Source organism: Papaver somniferum, chromosome 9, assembly GCF_003573695.1.
Source record: "Papaver somniferum cultivar HN1 chromosome 9, ASM357369v1, whole genome shotgun sequence".
NCBI lineage: Eukaryota > Viridiplantae > Streptophyta > Magnoliopsida > Ranunculales > Papaveraceae > Papaver > Papaver somniferum.
In genome coordinates, this window is record NC_039366.1 from 127,188,790 (window position 1) to 127,203,399 (window position 14,610).

Sequence of the window (14,610 nt, forward strand, 5' to 3'; positions counted from 1 at the left end):
TTTATGCTCTCCTCTCTCTTGCTCGATCCTTAACAGATTAAAAGTGGTGAACTTGTTGAAGATTGAAACCGTTAAGCTGATGAGTTATGATAGAGCAACCCTCTTGTTATTTGTCCTTTTTTCTCTATTGGATTTCTCAAAAGCATGAAATAACGGTGGCTGACGGGGATTTTGGTAAAGCTCAAAATAAGCATATCTCATATTTTGGTGTTTAAAGGAATCTGAGTGAACAAATGGTAGCTTAATCCCGTGTACTTGAAACCTTTTTTTTTGCTGAAATAGTCTTATTCCACTGGAAAAATATTAGAACCGGAAACAAAATTACAATACTAAATTGGTTAAGTGGCAGACAAAAAATTTAACAAGGAAAGACTCAGTTGTAAGGTTGTAAAACAATCCTGTGCAAGCAGTTTGTTCAATACCATGTCCAGCAACTGAAATTTATATTTTACACCACCTATCCCGCTTACCTGTTTGATAGGAGGATAAAGGCCTGAAGCAAACAAACAAAACATCTGTGTAAGGAATTATTGACTTATTCAGCTTGCCTCTTATGTGCTTGTTCTGCAATGCTACAAGCACAAGGTGTACAACAAAAACCGAGCCACATCATAAGATGGTATAAAACAAGTACCCAAAATCCATGAATGTGTAATTCCAACAAACAGTAAACGATGGGACCAGAAATCTCACAACAACACATTCTGTTGCTTGAAACAAGAGATGAATATAAGACCTTTCCTCATTGCTACTACAAGAAATGGGGTGCAAAAGTATCTCGACTGTTAACTCAAAGAACATAAGATCTCATCTAGTTATGACCTATGTAAGATATGGAACATATTGGCTGTACATACGAAACAATGATTGCAACAACAAAGCCTACAATACAGCTCACCAAGGACTTCGCTCTTCACATCAGACGTACTATTTCCACCATCTACTTCCTTGGCAAGACCCAAGAAATGCATTCAGGTTCAAGTCCACTAAACCAGAGGTAACATCAAATTTTGGAATTGGGAAAAAGAAAATACAACTCTCTCGTGCACATCTTTAGTCTACCTTACATAGCAATAGACTTCTTAGCATATACTCATTTTTCTTCGAGCAGCCTATCCAAAATTTTGAATTCAATCTGATCAAACAGTCCTAGAGCCTTCATTGATACACTAATAAGACGTAGTCCTAGGTTCATGAGCCTTAACAGATGACTATATTCAAGAAATGCCTAAGTAGTATTTACCAATCAAAATCAACAAGTTCTATTATCAAAATTTTAATTCATAACCCGAATTAAGGAATTTCAAGGCATTCTTCTTCAAACAAGTTAAAGGCAAGTCAATTCCTAAATTTTGTTTTACTCCATCACTGAACAAGGAAAAAAAAAATCTCTAATCATGATATAGTTAAATGTAGACCTTATAATCAAACTCTCTTGATTGACTATTAGAGTTAGGGAGACTCCTTTTCCCGAGCAGAATCCAACCATTGAGAGAAACTGTAAACTGGTTCGGAATCCCAAAACACACAACACATCTGCTCCCACAAATTTAGTAACTTGTCAACAAAGTTCATCTAAAAATCGAACTTCTCAGTAATAGAAATTTTAACTAAAATCAAAACTATAAGAAAGAGAAATAAGGTTCAACACTTACACGAGACTAACAGCAATGTTAAGCTCTTTATCTTCTCTATCAGCTAACCCTCCAACATTTTACAATAAAATATTTCAGCCCCAGAGTCTAAAAGACATTCATTGGATCAAGAGTGATGAACTCGTTGGAGATTGAAATCATGAGCTGATTGAACTCTTTGTCATTCTTTCTCTCAGTTCTCCTTAGTTTATAAGTATCTCCGTCTTTTATTTTTCTTTGTTTTTGGGGTTAAAGGAATGAGCAAGTGGTAGTGATTATAACAAACATCGTGTATCGGTTAAGGGGTAGGTGTGAAATCTGAATCTTTTATGTGCCCGAAGACGCTGAATTTTGAAGCGTGGATTTTCTTCATCTGAGTTGATCCTGACTCATAAGATAGCTAGAAATGTCTCCCGAGTCAGATTCCTTCAAAATTTGGATTACCATTACCAACTTAAAATCTGCAACATGACTAAAAATTTGCCGGTGATACGAAATCGCCCCAAAGACCTAAATTCTGGAATACCATCTAAACTTTGCAGCGTGATCCAAAATTTGTTGTAAAATTTTCACCAATAATAAGAATCTGTCATATGTCCCTCAACATTGACAATTTTACTTCAACATTATCTTGTGAGCATAATTTTTTTTAGGACTTGAAAAATTTACCTTGGAGAGTGGTAGACAAAAAAAAAAAAAAAACTGCAACAAATTTGCTAAGGCAACTCAAAATCAGTAGCATGACGCAAAATTTACCTAGTGACTAAATCTTCCGGTCGCTCAAAATCAGTAGCATTGACAATTTCACTTCAATAATATCACTCCGAGAAATTTGCTCCGTGACTTAAAAAATTACCTCGGAAAGTGAAAAAAGAAAAATACTATGTGATTTGTTTTTTTTTAACACAATAAATCAACCTTCGTTTATATTCAAAAAAAAAGTTTACAAGAAACTGGTTGGGAGTCTAGCAACAAGTTGGGCTCCAACTCCCTTCTGAATAGCAGTACATATCATGTGAAAAAGAAAACTACCCACTTTGGCATTCATGGTACGGCTTGACAAACAATTTTTAAGCCTCTTTAAAAGGACTACAACATCATCATTGAGTTCGCCTAAGGTAGTGAAAGCAAAAGTACAAAAACCGTAACCATGAGCCAAATACTTGCCTAAGTACTTCCTGCATCTGCGGGTAACCGCATTGGAGATGGCTTGACCAGGTATAAAAGTACGAACCCCACCACCAGTGAAAGGTGAGACACCCGTCACATCGTAACACACATCTTGACCGTTCTCCCAATTGTGCACAAGAATGTCCGCTGGTCTTAGATCTTTGTCGTTATCTGATAAAAATCCCAAAGCAGTTTCTTTCCTGGTAGGAACTCCAGATTTAAAACATATATCCGCCAGCACATCGCGAACTAAATCATTTCGGAATTTGATTCCAACGTCTTTAATACAGTGCAACGCGTGATCACCAAAAGTATCCATCCTTTTGCCGTAACTGGGACAAGTACTATCTTCATCAAAGAGTGGTATACCTAATCTGTAGCACAATACGGAAGCAAACTGTCTTGGCCCCACAGACTGGTTGAGCCCACTAATGGGGATAGCCATCAAGTAGTCTTGTGCATGTTTGGATTTGTTACATTGCCACAAAACATAATCTCTGTCAGTCATCTGAAATTTATCCGGCATCTCCTTCATTACGGTATCAAAGTAGGGTACCGCCAAGGTTTGCATGGGATGGGGACAATGTCATTGATGTTGTAGTTTGAAGGAGATAAGCCACATACCTGTAAGTAATCATGCAAGGCATGTTGAGAGATGAAGCTTGACTGTGAGACATTTGAGTTGTGAAGAATATTACATTGCAGCTGGCGTGTTTGAATTTGCATTGCTAAGTAGCAGTAATGGATGGTGTCAGTCATTGCCTTTTACATAACCTCAAAATACGAATCACCATTGTTATTATTGTCTTCTTAATTTCTTTGTGCCGACCAACTAGTCAAAATCTAATTTTGGTTCATGAATTACTAACATCAAATTGAGAAGCGCTATAATTTTGATACCATTTTTCTTTCTCGATGGTGAAATTCATTGCCTTGCGGACAAGTAGTAACAGAAGAATTATGACCACTTATAGAGATTAAATTTCAAATGAATTAAGGCTAAGTTTGGTAATGCTTTTATTTTTTCCAAAAGCACTTTCAAAACCTATATATGTTAATAATTTCTAAAATAGGTGTTTGGTAAAAACAAAATCAAAGTGTTTTTTATCCAAAACATTTCCCAAATTTCTCAATTTTTAAAAGCCGGGGAGGAGGAGCTTTTAAAACTCTGCCACCGACAAGATGGCAACTATAGCCGCAGCTAATAAACTAAAGTTGTTGCGCTTACTACCAAGAGGTGCGCTTACTACCAAGAGGTGCAAAAAAAAAAAGCAAAATTTTTAGGGTTTGGTCCGACTTTCTCTCTCCTGTTCTCTCTTCTTCCTCGTTCTTTTTTCTGCACTTTTCTTGTGCCTCCCATGGAGGAACATTTTCGATCTTTACCACCTGATATACGAGTCCAACCTCATACGAAGAATAACCTTAATCAACAAACGAATCGTTCCCGTTCCAAGTCGAGAACAAGGAAAGATTTCACCCAGCAAAATTCGAAAAACCCATCTGCTACTGTAGCAAAAAACCCTAACAATGGTGGTTTACCCGAAATAGTCAACAGATCCATCAATGGAGGCAACAATGGAGGCAGATCTGATGTGGGTTCACGCTCTTATGCTACCATAGTCAAGAAAAGGAGCCACGAGATGTCATCCATTGATGCAGATTCGCTATCCTACCCCCCTGTTCGTTCCTCAACAGGTGAGATTCTAATTAAAATTCCAAAAGATTTAAGTTCTCGATCTAAGGAAGTTTGGAAATATAGTCTTGTGGGTCCCTTCAAAACCCTTGGTCTGCAATTTGAGGAGGCTAAGCTGATCTTGTGTAACCAATGGAGTCTAACTGGCCAAGTTCAGTTCATCCCATGGAGAAGGGGATACTTCATTATCAAACTGTTCAATGAGGCAGATCGTAAGCGTGTCAGCTATGAAGGTCCATGGAAGGTTAAAAATCAAATGCTGAAGGTGTTGCCATGGACTCCCATGTTCAACCCGGAGTCTGAAAAGATCTCAAGAGCTGCCGTTTGGGTTCGTTTCCCATATCTGCATCTAGAATACTAGGAGGAGGAAATCCTGTTCAGGATCGCTCGTGGTCTTGGCAAGCCATTTGCTGTCGATCCTAGAACTCTAAAACATGAATATGGGTACTTTGCTGCTGTGCTCATTGATATTGATTTCTCCAAACCGCTTGGTAATATTATCATTGAGGATGAAGAGTTGCCTAAGGGGTTCTATATTGATTACGAGATCTATAACAAACCTGACTTCTGCGATCATTGCAAATCAATTGGGCATGTTGAAGCAAATTGCAGAAACAAGAAGTATAAGGACTTGAAGAAGGTGTATGACCAAGAAACAGATCAGGTGAAGAGAGCAGCTCTGAAAATTGAGTTGGATGAGCTGGAAAATGTTTGGAAAAAGAAGGAATACACGAAGACAAACTGGCAAGAAAAAGATAAGATGGCTGAAATCTCAAAGAACCAAGTGGCTGGAGTGTGTTTTGAGGGGACCCATACGCTCTTCCCTAGTGCCTCTGCTAGTTCTAATGGTGATGAAGAGGAATTTGTGGATACAACAACTCAGCAAGACCAAGTGCAAGTTGGTGTTGTGGATGTTGTTGCTGTAGATGACGTTGCTGTAGATGATGTTGCTGTGCAGGTTGGTGCTGTTGATGTTGTTGCTGTAGAGGACGTTGCTGTAGATGATGTTGTTGTTGATGATGTTGTTGTAGATGATGTTGCTGTAGACGAGGCTGTTGAGCCTTGGCCTGAAGCTGAAAGTGCTGAGAGGGATAGCAATTTGGGAGCTGATGCTTCAAACTTGGATAAAGAGGAAGAATTACTCTTTGTCTTCTACGAGGAACAGAAGAGGAAGGTGATTAACTTGGAAAGAGCTGCTGAGTTAGCTAGATCAGAGCAGGGTTTGGCTCTAGCTAAACTCCAGAATGTGAGAAGATCAATCATTGAGAAGAATCAACCTACTGAGCCAAGGAGTTCTGAAATACCAGTCGTTGCTGCTCCAGAAATTGCAGTCACAGCAGATGCAGACCCTCTGGGAGAGCTCAATGAAGGTGTAAGTTTTAGCTCCCCTGCTAAAACAGCTAGAAAAGTCTCTCCAATCAAACCTGCAGAGCCTCTTGTGGTCTCTAATCAATTCGTGACTGGTGCTGGTGGGGTGGAAATTGATTCAGATGGCTTACAACCTGTTCTACAATCTAGTAGTGCGACCAACTTGGTGGAAGATGAGACAGCTGTTTTGGAGTGGGGGGCTGCCAAAGATGAGGAAGATAGAGTCAAAAAAGTTCTGGCAGGGAAAAAGAAGTTAGATAGTCTGGCTACCAAGAAGACAAGCAAGACTGTAACGAAGAAAAAACCCAACAAGCAAGTTAACATTTCTGGCAAGGGGGAGGAAAAGGGTTCGGCAAGCCCTTCTACAAACTTGGTTATTTAATGCGTGTTCTCTATTGGAATGCTCAAGGCTTGGCTAAGGATGGTGCAAAGGCCAAGCTAAAAGAGCTTCAGATTTTGCACAATCCTGATGTTATTTGTATTGCAGAAGCTCAGGTTTTCTGCTCTGTTCGTTTTGTCAGATCTTTGAGATTGGTCGACTTCTCTGAGGATGTAGTTACGAATGAGGCTGGTGATGTTAAAGGCAATCTGTGGGTTATGTGGAAGAACTCGTTAGCTAGTCCTAGCATTCTTTCTTCTTCTAAGCAAGCTATTACAGTTGAGGTGGAAAGTAATATTATTACAGCAGTCCATGCTTCTTACAACCCAGTCACAAGAAAAATGCTGTGGCGTCAATTGGATTTGGGCTCTACTTCGCTCCCTTGGCTGGTCTTGGGTGATTTCAACTGTGTGTTACGCATGGAAGAAAAGAAGGGTGGAATTCCAATCAAAGAGGTCTATATAAATGAATTCAGAAGTTGGATATCAGATAATAGATTGGTGGAGGTAGACTCTCTGGGCAAGAAATACACATGGTCTAACCGCCAGAAAGGTAGTAGAAGAATTGTTTCCAAGCATGATAGAGCTATGGTTAATGAGGCTTGGTTCTTCAAATATGAGAACTGGAGATGTAAGGCATTGCCTAGAATCTGTTCTGATCATTCTCCCCTTATTGGCTTTGCTTTCCAAAGCTCAAGACCGAAAAGAGCACCTTTTAGAATTCAGAAAATGTGGATGTTGCATCCAAGTTTTATGAACTTGGTTAAAGATAATTGGAATCTGAGTATGGTGGGTGCCCCTCCTTGGGTTTTTTCCAGCAAGCTTAGAAGACTTAAAGATGCGTTGAAAGTTTGGAACAGAATGGTGTTTGGTGATGTTCAGTTTAGGTTGAAACAAGCTGAGCTTAAGCTGGATGCTGAAATGGACCTGCTTGATTTAGATCCAGCTGATGAATTGCAGTTCTCTAGGGTGGCTGACGCCAAGAAAGCAGCTGATGATGTGCGGGTAGACCTGGCTTCTATGCTTCGTATGAAGTCGAGAGTTACTTGGCTGGAAGAAGGAGACCAAAACACTAGATTTTTCCACAATAGCATTCGCATGAGGAGAAGCCAAAACACTATCTCGGAGCTCAAAATTTCTACTAACTCTACTTTGTTTTTGCAGGAGGACATTAAATCTTTTCTTGTCAACCATTACAAGGATAAATTCAATGGTGGGGATACTTGTATAGATCCAAAGCTGTTTGACTTTGATCATGAGCGTATTTCTCCACAGGAGAGTATTCTCATGGATGCCATTCCTTCCTTAGACGAGATTAAGGCTGCTGTGTTCGATTTGGGTGCTGACTCTGCGCCAGGCCCTGATGGCTTCTCTGGGAATTTCTACAGACTTTGCTGGGATACGATCTCTGCAGATCTTTGCAAGGCTATTGTCAATTGTTGGGAAATGCGGAAAATTCCCAATGGTATTAACTCAAGTTTCATTGTGCTCATCCCTAAAAATAGCAAGTCTGATGCTGTTAAAGACTACAGGCCAATTGGTTTGAGCAATTTCTTTTTCAAAATCATCACAAAGATAATGGCGACAAGGCTGAGCTCTGTGCTTAACAATTTGATTTCAGAGGAGCAAGTGGCTTTTATGAAGGGTAGAAACATTCATGAAAACATTGCTTTGGCTTCCGAGCTGGTCAATGAGATTAGTAGTAGCAGAAGGTATGGTAATATTGGCCTCAAACTTGATATTGCTCAAGCTTTTGACACAGTGAGTTGGGAGTTTATTGCTGAAGTTTTCCGTCAATATGGGTTTTCTGACAACTGGTGTGCTTGGATTCTTAACATTCTCAACTCAGCCAAAATCTCGATCATGGTGAATGGTAGCCCGGAAGGTTTCTTTAGCATTTCTAGAGGTTTAAGGCAAGGAGACCCTCTTTCTCCTCTCATTTTTGTCCTCATTGAAGATGTTCTGAGCTGTAATCTGTCCAAGCTCTTTGCTCGACGTAGTATGCACCATATGGTTAGAAAGAAAGGTATTGCTCCCTCTCATCTGCTGTTTGCGGACGACATTCTTATTTTCTGCAGGGGTAATCTGCAAAGTCTTCAAAATCTGATTTCTCTTTTGGGAATGTATAAAAGAGCCTCTGGCCAGTGTGTGAATCTTTCCAAGAGTCAATTTTACTATGGAGGAGGTTCTTATTCGAGAGCTGTGGCAATTTCAAATTTCTTGGGAATGAGGAGAGCCTATTTCCCTGACAGATACCTTGGTATTCAGCTTAAGCCTGGCATTGTTAGGACCATTCATGTTCGTGAGGTGGTGGAAAAGATCAGGGACAAGCTCGCGGGTTGGAAGGGTCAGCTCCTCTCCTTTCAAGCAAGATTGGTTCTGATTAAGTCTGTGATTTCGAGCTATATTATCCATTCAATGGCTGTTTATAAATGGCCATGTATGGCCATCAAGCAAGTTGAAAAGGCCATTAGAAATTTCCTTTGGTCGGGTGATGCGGAGAAACGTAAATACTTCACAGTTCGTTATGACAGCTTGTGTTGCTCAAAGAGTGAAGGAGGTTTGGGCCTCAAAAAGCTGTTAGACGTTAACAAAACAATGTTGATGAAGCTTTGGATCTCTATAAGAGATTCTGACAAGATTTGGGCTAAGTTTCTGAGAGCTAAATACTTCAAGAGTAATGGCAATTTGATTGACTACAAGCTTGGTTCGTCTGTCTTTCCAGGGATTAGATTGGTTTTTAATTTTGTGCAAAAGCACACAAGATCAATTATAGGCAATGGCGAGAGCTCTTCCCTTTTCTTTGATAATTGGTGTGGTGATTTTTCGATTGCCAAGAAGCTAGGCATTTCTTCTAAAGGGCCTAACGACTTCCAGGCAAGAGTGTGTGATATCATTGCCGATGGTATTTGGGCAATCCCTCAAGCTACAAGAAATCTGATGCTTCGTTGTAACATTGATGAAGGGAACTTGCCAATTATTGCTGGGGGTGACGATTATAAGATTTGGGACCTGGATAAAAAGGGTGTTTTCTCGGTCAAGTCTGCCAAGGCAGCCATTAACTCTCCACATGATGTTCAGCCCTGTGCTGCTTTATTCTCGAGAAAGGTGGTCCATCCTTCTTTGGGTGTGCAGTACTGGAAGATATGGACCAAACAATATTGTGCAACTGATGACAACATCATTAAGAAGACTGGGAGAAGTTTGGCCTCAATGTGCCGCTTATGCCGCAAGAATTGTGAGACCTTAAGCCATATTACTTGGCACTGTAGCTTTGCTAGGAAGATCTGGGCTTGGGCTGCCGATATCTTCACTATCCAACCAATGGAGAACCTAGTGTCTTCCTACCAGGCTGCAAAAGGTCGTAGTAGGATGATTAAGGACTTGTGGCTGGTCACAATTCTTGCCATTGTCACGGAGCTGTGGAAGACTCGCAACAAGGCCTACTTTGAGAATGCTCCTATTCATTGGCCGGGTTTTAAAGGTCGGGTCTATCAATTGATCCGTGACAACTCAATTAGAATGAAGGGTCATATGTTCAACACTGTAGAAGATTTGAAGATCTTGAACTATTTCCGGGTTCAACACAGGTCTTGCAAGGTCTCCATCCCTCTTGAGATTAGATGGTCTCCTCCAACTCCTGATGAGATAATGATTTGCTGCGACGGTGCGTCAATGGGCAACCCAGGCCAAGCTGGTGCGGGGGTTATGTTTCGTGATGCTAATTCAACGGTGCTTGGCGTTCTGTGCGTTGGGCTTGGCTGGCAAACCAACTTCTATGCAGAGGCCTGTGCAATCATTTATGGTACGATGTTAGCTAAGAGCTGGAGGACCACCAACATTTGCATTCGGTCTGATTCGAGGAGTTGTATTCAAGCTTTTGAGAAGGATGAATTACCCTGGCAGCTAAGACATAAATGGAGAATGGCCAAGAAGTTTTTCTCCAACTTTCGTTACATCCATAGCTATAGGGAGATAAATTTTTCTGCTGATGCTTTAGCTAAGCGAGCGTGTTTGCTGGCTGAAGACATCTTTGAATTCTATGAGGGTCGGCCGGGTTTCTTTCTGCCTGTAGAATGGCCTGGCCAAAGTTATTTTCGTTTCAATTAGTTCTCTCTGGCGGTTAGCCTGTCTTTCGGCTGAGTGCTAGTCCGAACTCTCCCTGTTTTTTGCTTTTTAGCTTTTGCTCAATCCATTTTTGACCGAGTAAAAAAAAAAATACCAAGAGGTGCAGCCACACCTGCACTATGATGGTTATTATTATTGTTGTGGCTAGCTGCCGCACCAGCTCCATATATTCCACCAGTGACAGGTACCCTCCTCGGAGCTGCGACAGGTACCCTCCTTGGAGCTGTCCCGCCTCCATTATTGTTCTTTTTTATTATTACCAGTTGAGGTGTTAGGTGTCTTTTTGGAAACTGCCCCACTACCACTTCTACCATTATTAGATGAGATGATGATCGGCCACCACCGCTACTACCGTCGCTGCCGCCACCACCGCGACTAAGTTGTCTGTTAATCCTGACCATCATTCCACCCCCTTGTACATTGTTCCCATTTCCCTTTTCATAACCTGAAAATGCAAGTCGCAATTGGTTAAGAACAATTTTAAACTATAAAGATAAACTACATGTACACAAAATTGCAACATGAATTCGAACTCTTTAAGGATAATAAAGATAAAATTAGCTTAATTTTGGATATAAAATACTTTGTAATTCTTTTTTTTTTTTTTTCTTTTTTCTCTTCTCTTCTTTCTTTCTTTCTTAAATTGACCTCTTCTCTGTGACTTTTTTCATACTATGTCGTGTAAGCTACCACATACTCACCAAAAAATACTACGCGGATGCCTAGACTAGGACTTGGCCAAATTTTTCAGTAGGTGGTGGAATACACGCTCCTCCTAGCTATCTTCCTCCTGAATTCTCTTCCAACTTTTGCATGATATTTTCACTCGGTATTCCAAAACTATATACGCAAATTAATACATGTCTTCTCTATGGCCCTCTTCCATATGAAATAACTAACACTGATCGCAACTAAAAACTAGAATTATCCTAATCATCTGAACTCTCTCAAGTCTGAACACAAAACTCATAAATTTCCCCCAGACTTTGATGTTGAGTTGATACTTCTTTTTCTTAATGCATGCTGGACAGTGTGAACCCACTTTATGTTACTCTCTCATTCCAATTTTACTCTTTACATTTTTGTCTTTTCAAGCTTTATTGCTGCTCTACTAAAATGGCTCATCTAGTGGAAAACTTGCAGGTGCTATAATCATAATCAGCTAACATTTATTCTCCTTTCTCATCAGACGCGTCATCACAACAACTAAGGGATATGGACAAACAAAAGTTACAAGACGGATGTTGAAAAACAAGGATTATTGATTATATGCCTGTGAAAAGCACCTGTTCATGCGATCCGCTGAGAAACATAAATAATTAGGAACAGCTAACAAGTGGAAATGACTGCAACACGTTAAATTAAGGACTAAACAAGATAAATGGAGTTGAAAGCATTCCAGATCATGACTAAGAAGGATAATAATAATATTTGTCTTCAGTGTATATTACAGCTAATTCAGATTTTCAGACCCCAGTCAGATAACATATAAGATGTTTAAAATCTGACTTGAATCGAGCTAGGTGTTTAAACTAATACGTACTGTCATAATACTAATCAGATTACTTAAAGTAGTGAAACTGTGAAACCATTTAAAAAGCCATTAGAACTTTAGAACACTAGAGTAAACAAGATAGCAACTCCTGATGCAAGGAACGATCCAAATTGGCTCTGCTTCCAGTTGAGAGGCGCAGCAATATTCTTCTTGCGGCCACCACCACGACTACCTCTAGTACCACCACGACTGCCTTTAGTACCACTGTGTGCACATATTTCATCATCAAACACGTGTATATAGGAACATACGTGGAGAGCATGCGGACAAAGTCATCAAAGCATGATGACATGTGCCCACAGCCAAGATGCCCATCCTGCCGACGTTGGATCTTTGCCCGAACAAATCTAAGGGCAGAAGTTAAATGATGTTCCGGTAACACGCTGTACTGCGGAGCACCAAATAACTCCCAAAGAGTTACTTTATCTCATCCCCAAAAGAAGCCAAGATCAACGATGGAGAGAAGATGTACTGACATGGACGCGACAGAGGCAGAAAACACTTGCCTGACACGAGCAGGTGCCTCAACTATCCGCATTAAACACTCTGAACAGCATACGTGTCGATCAACCCGTGAAACGAACGAGGATGACTCTGCGTGATGAAGTTACGAACGAAGACCCCTGCGTGATGGACACAAAACACAAGAAGATAAGGTTCCAACAGCCTTCAGAGATGGGTCCCACACTCTAACCCTATAAATACCCCCTCTCCACCAAGAGTAAAGGGATCGGAAAAAATGGGGAAGAAGGAGAGAGAGAAAAGATTGTAAGTGTAAGTTAGTCCTTTACAATAGACAGACCTATGTAAACTACAAAGTCACTCGACTATCTTTGTAATCATCAAGTACATAGTGAAACAACAACCCCGTGGATGTAGGCCTTAGTGCTGAACCACGTAAATCCCGGTCTCATTTACACTTCAGCACTTTATTTTTGTCTAACGCTTCATGAGTTTTACTTTTATGCTTCGTTTTCTTTATCTCCCCTTGCGTAAACGCCACTCGCAGTATTCTTAGATGAGGCTATGATAAACCCGAAGGTTTTGAGCCAAGGAATCAATGCCATTGTATTATCAGCACGAGTTGGTACCTAGAGTTTGAATATTGTTTGTGAACATATAGATGCCTACGTGATTTACGTGTTCACAATTTGGCGCTAGAAACAGGGACTTCGTCCCGGTAAAAGATTTATCTTATCCTGTGATTTCATAATTAAATTAGCATAAGATTGCTCTGCTTCATTATCTTTAACAGTATTTATCTTTTATTAACTTTGCCATGTTCAAAAACGCACCCGTTGTCTTCGGTACTACCGACAGTATCGTCGTTTACTGGTTAAAAGATTTATTACTTAGATCCACGGATCTACATTTTTCTAGATCTCGTACGGACCTATCTTTCCGTTGGGTTTTCGTAAGTTTTCAAAGGATTTACGTGCAGTTTTAAAAGGGGTTTTCTCGTGTTTCCTCATACTTTCAATGAATCCGCACTTTTAATAAGAATTTAATCCATATACTTTAACTCATGTTTGAATCAAATGGGCTTCCCTAAGAGTTCTCTGTAGCTCTCGGGCAGTTTCTCCCTGTCGTGGAATTAGGAATTTTCGCAAACTAACCCGATCCGCACGGACATTTCTGTTTCCCGCTGTTTGAAATTCCCTTGTGCAGAAAGATGCAAGAAGTAGGAAAATCCAGAGCCACGTCGAAGGAAGCACCGAGGACAACCCCGGTCATCACCCGGAGCAAGCAGAAAGGAGACAAAGCCAAAATGACCAGTCAGAGACAGGACACTGCGGAAATCACTTCGCCTATGAATGCTAATTCCGTTGCAGCCGCGGCCCTCAGAGAAGCGGCAACAAAATATAATACGACAGCGGCAGTCCCGAAGACTACGGAAGCCGTGAAAACTCTTGCTACGAATCAATTTCACCAACCAAAAGAAAGGGTGGATGAATCCAGAACGTACCAACCCGCGCATCCGCCAACCTTCGGAATGCCATCAACCAATGAGCTGAATCAAACTGTGCAGGTGGATCTAACACTGCAGATGGGCACTCCGCCCGATCTGGGAATGCCAACAATCGAAGCTGAACCTCCCCCGCCTTTAGTACAAACCATAGAAGAAGGCGGCACGGTGGCCGTAATAGCATGAGCTGGGACTCCCAATCAAGGGTCGAACCAATCAGACCGATTGATGGCCGAACTTGAAGAATTGAAGAAAAGCCAAAAGGTTTACGCGGATGCTGTGGCTTTGTTGGCCAGAGAAAACCAGGATTTAAAAGACCGGATTGCCTTAAGCACAAAGACGAGCCAACAACTCGATGAAGCAAATTCAAAGGCACCCGAACCAAACCGAGACCGAAGAGTCATCGTAGCGGCCAATGGAAACGCGTCCAGAGGAAGTAGCGCATCCGACCCAGATTATAACGAAGGAGAGTGAAGCTATCACGAGCAGAGGAACGTAGGGCACCACCGCGCGATGGAAGAGCTGCGTGATGAAATGATGGCAGAGATCAGGAAATTAAAAAGTAAACAAGACGGAGGAAGGTTAGAAGAAGTCATGAGAGAGGCTAACTCCACACCCTTAACTCATCGCCTGTCCAACACCCCTATTCCACTCAAATTCCCTGTCCCGACATTCGAATGCTATGACGGATCCAGCGATCCCGCTGCACACATTCGGT

The 14,610-nt window shown here is 41.0% G+C and overlaps 1 protein-coding gene and 1 long non-coding RNA gene across 2 annotated transcripts in view; both read right to left on the reverse strand.

Annotated features, from left to right (window-relative positions):
- Nucleotides 1-260: 260 nt before the first annotated feature.
- Nucleotides 261-1,825, reverse strand: LOC113308819. The gene is made up of 3 exons (XR_003340101.1): nt 1,656-1,825; nt 1,419-1,536; nt 261-493 (listed from the first exon to the last, which is right to left on the reverse strand). It is a non-coding gene; the product is annotated as an uncharacterized LOC113308819 (long non-coding RNA).
- Nucleotides 1,826-10,430: 8,605 nt separating this feature from the next.
- LOC113312571 (keratin, type II cytoskeletal 1-like) overlaps nt 10,431-14,610 on the reverse strand; it is a 39,235-nt gene continuing 35,055 nt past the window's right edge. Inside the window, exon 2 of the mRNA XM_026561314.1 lies at nt 10,431-10,816. Within this exon, the coding sequence (XP_026417099.1) occupies nt 10,431-10,816 (386 nt within the window). The remainder of the gene's footprint in view (nt 10,817-14,610) is intronic.